The 6,000-nt window shown below is 48.2% G+C and overlaps 1 protein-coding gene across 5 annotated transcripts in view; it reads right to left on the minus strand.

Moving 5' to 3' along the window:
- Positions 1 to 4,152, minus strand: part of KLHL3 (kelch like family member 3) — a 119,636-nt gene extending 115,484 nt beyond the window's left edge. For 3 of the 5 annotated variants that reach the window (XM_027604677.2, XM_027604676.1, XM_035727545.1), the window contains exon 1: positions 3,424 to 3,699. In XM_027604677.2, the coding sequence (XP_027460478.1) occupies positions 3,424 to 3,479 (56 nt within the window). In that variant the 5' untranslated portion in view covers positions 3,480 to 3,699. Of the gene's footprint in view, positions 1 to 3,423; positions 3,700 to 4,014 lie in introns of those variants that run through there. The other 2 variants (XM_027604675.1, XM_027604678.2) reach the window with 2 other exon arrangements.
- Positions 4,153 to 6,000: the final 1,848 nt, after the last annotated feature.

Below are 6,000 nucleotides of genomic sequence, written 5' to 3' on the forward strand. Positions count from 1 at the left end.
GACTGATGAAGAAACACTGATTCTTCACAAAGGGAGATGGCAATCCTAGCATCAGCAGGTTCTTTAGAGAGCCGGACGGCTTGGAGGATATAGCAAAGGTGAGAGCAAATTCATAGGTTCTTCTTGAGATTTTGGCTGAACAAAAGTATATCTGGTTCATGATTCCAAACCACTAAGGCATCCAGATGCCTCAGGATGTCTATAAAAAGGAGGATTAAAGGTAGGTGCCGGGGGGGGGGGGGGGGGGGGGGGGGGGGCCCTAGCAGAGGAAATGCCAAGCCCCATGTGGTATCTCACTATGAGGAGATGGATGGTTCAGGTAGAAGCAAGAGAATGGGCCTGATAAGCTCTCCCCAATTTTCTCATGGGAAAAGTCCCATGTAGTCTGCTTCAGATGATAAATATAGAAAGTCCCTAAAATAAGCTTCAGTTAGAATCCCAGCACGAGTCATGGGGTACAAGAGGGCAAGAGATGAACACCAGAGATAACAAGTACCATTTACCTGGTAGTCTGTGCCACAAAAATTTTACTAGATGCTTTCTACATATTACCTCATTTGATCATGACAACAACTCTGTGAGAGATACTGTTATTACTCCCTTTATACCAAAAAGAAAAATTATTTGTGAAAACAATGTGACACACTCAAGGTCACACGGTTTATAAAGCAGATTCATGACAAGGTCTATGTTATTCTAAATCCCATGCTTTCGATTAAGAGCCTTTGAAGGGAGAAGTTATTTTCATACCCTCGTGGCAAAGAAAGAAAATTGTTCGTTAAAAATCTCTTGGCTGAAAAATGTTAATGCTTAAAAACAGCCCCAATTAAGCTGCAGCAGGTTAAGTGTGGAACAAGCACAGATTCAGGATTCCTCCAGTCGCTGGAGGTTTGACATGTGATCCTAGGCCAGTCCCTCAGCTTCTGGGGTGGCGGGGGGGGGGGGGGGGGGGGGGGGGGGGGGGGGGGAGTCTGGGTTTCCCAGGGAACTTGTAAAACAAGGCCGCTTCCCCTGTTCTCTGCCTACAAAGCATTCCACGGGGTCAATGACCCGTGCTGAGATAATAAGGCCGATAGCCAGAGATGAACCTATTGGCCAAAGGTTTCAATCTCATCTCTCACCAACTTTCTTCTTAGTTACCAGACTTTCCCCTCAAAAGTTATCAGCTAATTGCCAAATAATTATGCGGCACCTACTATGCATGCAGCCACACAGCAATGAGTAAGGAGTATTCGGAGGTACGGGCACGGTCCTTAACCTTGAGGACCTGTCTCTGAGTCTGGGGACTTCTAAGATACGAAACAAAAGCAGAAAAACGTCGGGGGCAGGGAGGAGGGCTATGATTCAGCATCCAACTACGGCTACAAACTGGAGAAACTAGAATTCAGAAGAACATCACCTCAAACTAGAAAAGCTGAGGTTATCAACACAAAGTAGGGTTTTAAATAACAGCCTTGTTAGATGGGTAACTTTTGGAAAAGAAGAAGGGAAAGGCATTCCAGGTAAAAGGAATTCCAGGAAAAAAGGATCTGGGACCAGATAGAGTAGCATACAGGATGTGTGGTCACAAAAGAGACCAGAACATCACTCGGTGGGGGTATGGGTGAGCAGAGGGAATGCAGACGGGGCCAGATTTCAGAAGACGTGAATGCCTGACATGGCAAGCTGGGAACAAAAGGTAGCGAGATGGGTGACGGGGTAAACACTGGAAGCTGCTCAGTTTGGATTGCTTGCCTACTCTCTGCCTCCAGTAAGGGAAAAACAAAATCCAGGGGTCATAAAGGCCAGGACATCAGCCATCCCAGCAGAGAGGCACCAGAGTGTCGAAAAACAAGAGATCTCCTAGAGGGCAAAGGCTCATTACATTTCTGAAAAGAGAACAGGAACACAGTAGATGCCCCAAAATGCTCAGGAAGCAGTACTCTGATCCGCTGCTGCTCGACTCACAAGGACCTTTCAGGCCCGACATGCCACCGGTGTGGCAGAATCAGCCTGATCCAGAATCTCTAAAGCGCCATTCACATCACCCCTGCCCTTCTGCTAGCTTATCAGACCAACAGGAGGTGAAGACACTACGCATCTCTGTGCCCAGCCTAGGAGACAGGGCTCCAGATGCTCTGCTGCCCAGCAGGTCAAATGGAGTCCAACATCTAAGCTCCTGTTGCAGACAGCACTGAGGGAAAAGCTACATCTGCAGCACATTCAGACTAAAAGTCCCAGACTCTTCCTGTGGGAGTCACAGCAAGAAACGCAGTCTCTGGGGCCTCTTCAGACAGGAAGACACCCAACCACCGCGCCAATTCTAACAGGGTCTAGAGATGTTTAATGGCATCACCCTGCCCCGTGAGATGCAGACGTCGGGACAGTATGTGCAAAGGAAAGTATGCTGAGTTAGGTGAACAGTCATCATTTCACCAGCCAGTTATCATCTGCATCAAAACTGGCCACTCAGAGCAGCGCCCCCCCCCCTCCAGTGGTACACTGCCTCACCTGACCCCTCCCTGCCTAATGCCTCCTGCTGTTGCCCCACCTCAAGGAAAATGGCAAGCCTTGTTCTCCACCAACCACAGACGCACAGAACGAAGAGGCTGACACAACAGGAGGAGACGTTTTAGCACAGAGGAATGACCCGCCCCCACACTGCATCAAGCACCTCCAAAATAAAAGAATCAGGTCCCTCAGATAATAGTTTAAAACGTACATGCACGTGCCTGCCAGAAAATAAACTCTTGCTAGTTAGATCCAGCTCAGCAGAAGTACTTAAATTCCCTTCTCTGGATTTCCTATTTCATAAGGAATCCCTGACGGAAGGAGCAAGAGTTCCTCTAAAGCATATACATTCCAGGATCATTCATAAACTTTTCAATGAAAATGAAAGTCAGTTCAGAGCAAGTGTCATCTGAATGGGTTTCTCTCCTTCTTATTTGAACTTGTGCGTGTGTACAGGCACACACACACACATCCTTTTAGGATAGACATGAGCACAGCACGCTTAAGATTTAAGCACCCCAGTGTGAAAATGTAAGCAGTCCATGCCAGGCCAGCCCTGCTGTGACATCAGGAACCCCCCACCAAAGAAAAACCACCCCCAGAAAGTACCCAAGAAAGGGAAACGCCTCCTTGAAACAGCCTGAGAAAGCAAAACTATTCCCAAACACCAGCCAGGAAGTCCCTTCTTTCAGGGGGCTCCAATGCCCAGCAAACCCAGACTTGCCTTGGCAGAAGCCAGATCTCTGGAAAAGGGGGCTTCCCTGCTCTGACTCTGCCACCCACTGGGATACATCAGTGGCCAGGTCTTCCGACCCTGCCTCGCCAATGCAGATACAAAAGCTGGAAGCTGCACCACAAGCACACGTTCACACACACACACACACACACACACACACACACACACCCCCCAACACACATTTAATACATACATACCTTTCACCCTCCATTGTGCGAGGCCCAGCCAGGGTGGCAGCCGCTGAACTGTGCATGCACCCGGAGATCCTAGCTCTGTTCTCCGATCTCCTGGCCAACCAACAGGAGATCCTGATCAGCAACAGTGATTCAGCATGGCTGCAAACGAAGCCTCCTCCCTCTCGATCCTCCTTCCTCTGACTTACTCCCAGCAGCTTCTACCGCAGAAGCAGCAGCAGCAGAAAATGTCTTACCCAGAGCTCCCTGCAGCCCTTTCAGCAGCTAAAAGCAGCAACCCACTTGCTCCCCCTCCCCCGCAGGCTTGCTGCTCCTCGGTCTCCTAGGAACAGCGCAGCTCCAGCGACCCAAGTGCGGTGCCACCTTTCGAGCTGCCTCCACATCTGCCCAGGCATCCCCAGCTCAGGCGACTAGCCCACCCCGGGGGCTCCCGCCTCCTGTGCCCATTCTGCAAAGGTTCAGGCAGTTCCTCACCAGCCCAAGAAATACTGGCCCCCGCCCCCTCCCCAGCCCCCATAGGCTACAAGTCCGTCAGCCCGGCCAGATCGCTGGAATGAGGAGGCCCCTCTGTGGCTTGTAGTGGAGTTTATCCACCTGGGGAAATTGGCTTGTAGGTCACAGCTCACGTTCCAATTCCGCCTCACAAAATCTACGGTAGCTCTGAGAGTCTGACAGATGGAGAGAAGTTAGGGGAAAAAGAGCCGGATAGAACTGAGAATGCGGAGAGAAATTTTATAAAGAGAACAGGAGACAGAGGTGAAACTGAAACAAACGCTCTTTTGCCTCAAGGGGCCAAAGACTATTGCAGCAAAGGCATGACAATGAATACTGCACACATTGATTTCCCTACACCGTACTGAAAGTCCACAAATTTCATAGCACAACCCTAAAATATCTTCCTAAAGCACTGAAATTTAACTTCAGCTGTGGCTCCAACTAGCAAGTCTCCCACCAAACCCCCATCTCCAGCCAAAGATCTCTCATACCCTGTAATCTCCAGCTGCTGAGCCTCAATTTAGACTTACTTAACTCTAAAGCATCATCTTGGGAAGGCACAAGGCTAGTCTGTGTCTCCTAGCCACAGCCAAGAGGCTCAGAGGAAACAGAAGCAATCAGCCACTGGTGATTGGTTAGCCACAGAAATGGGTTCAGAAGCTTCTTTAATGCCTCAAAAATCATACATTAGTATCTCTATTCTCAAACCATCCATGTCATACCTGGGCTTTTCAGGATCTATACTACCTACCACTGGCAAGCTGAGTGACCTTCAGCAAGTCTTCTCCCTACTCTGAACCTCAGCCCTTCATCCATAACACAGGATCAGTCCAGAGTCCTTTCAGCTCTAAAACTCACATGATTCTGAAAATGTCTGAAATGCTCCATTTTTCTTGTTCATCTGTAAGAATGCTTAAGAAGAAGTTTTTACTGGCCTCTAATATTTTGTAGGGGGCTCCAGGGAGGATGAAAGTGGGAGAGATGATCATTAAATCCATGACTATTATCATTGGGACCTGTTAAATTTCTTCACTGCTACAAAGCCTTGAAACAGTGGAACAGGGTGTGGGGGGACACTGAGGTAACAGAAACTAGTAGGAGTCACTGAAACTTTATACAGCCTCCCTGAACTCAAACTGGCAGGGTGTTATTCTCAAAGATTACCTCCCACGGACCCTCAGGGTCCTCTGAGATGGGAGCACTACCCCAACTCTCTTAAATGAGAAGACGCCTGGGTTATTTTATTTACATCCTCCAGCCAGCCCCGGATCACCACTTCTTCTCCACAACAATACCCCTCGTATCTTTCTCCCTCTGTCCCTTCCTCCTCTAATCAGCCTTATTGCTCTGCTCCAGATATTTCCTCTTGAGGTGATTCACAGGGACCAGGAGAAGCCGAACACCACAAATAAGGAAACTGAATCCCAGAATCCGTGCCAGAGTGCAGGCATCCACCAGGAAGACAACTGGTTGATTCATAAAAGGGACATGAGACTAAGATAAGTCTCTCTTTTATGACTTTATACCCTCATTCACCACTTCACCATACACGAAAGGGGGGGAAATGTCACATCTAACAAACCAGAGAGAAAAGGAAAAGGTCAGAAAAGGAACTACTTAAGGCTGAGGATATACAGATTTTATTTGACAGCCAGTATAAAAATTTTATAGCATTGCCTTCACAACCTACTTTAGCTGTGCTAACCTAACCAGTGTCACTACAGTGTCTGTGCTGAAACCATACTACCACCTACACACTTTATTAACCACTCGCTCTATCCATGGAGGTACCGGGAACAGAGAACACTCAGGGAAGTTCATCGAGCAAAACCAGGGACAGAGCTGAGTCGAGAATCGAAGTCTCAGGATTCCTCATACAAAGTTCCGCCCTAATCGTCTCTCATTTCAGAGCTACATTTTCCATTTTCTACTTTATTATCCAAATGTTCTCTGGGCCACAGCCCGAACTCATTTGCTTTAGGCTAATTTTCCTGACTGAACTTCAGATGAAGAAGAAATACTAACTGGATTCTTGTGGCAGAGGAAAATCAACGGAACCAGAGAGGTGTCTGCCTGGAGGAAGAG

Source organism: Zalophus californianus, chromosome 5 (assembly GCF_009762305.2).
Source record: "Zalophus californianus isolate mZalCal1 chromosome 5, mZalCal1.pri.v2, whole genome shotgun sequence".
Taxonomy (NCBI): Eukaryota; Metazoa; Chordata; class Mammalia; order Carnivora; family Otariidae; genus Zalophus; species Zalophus californianus.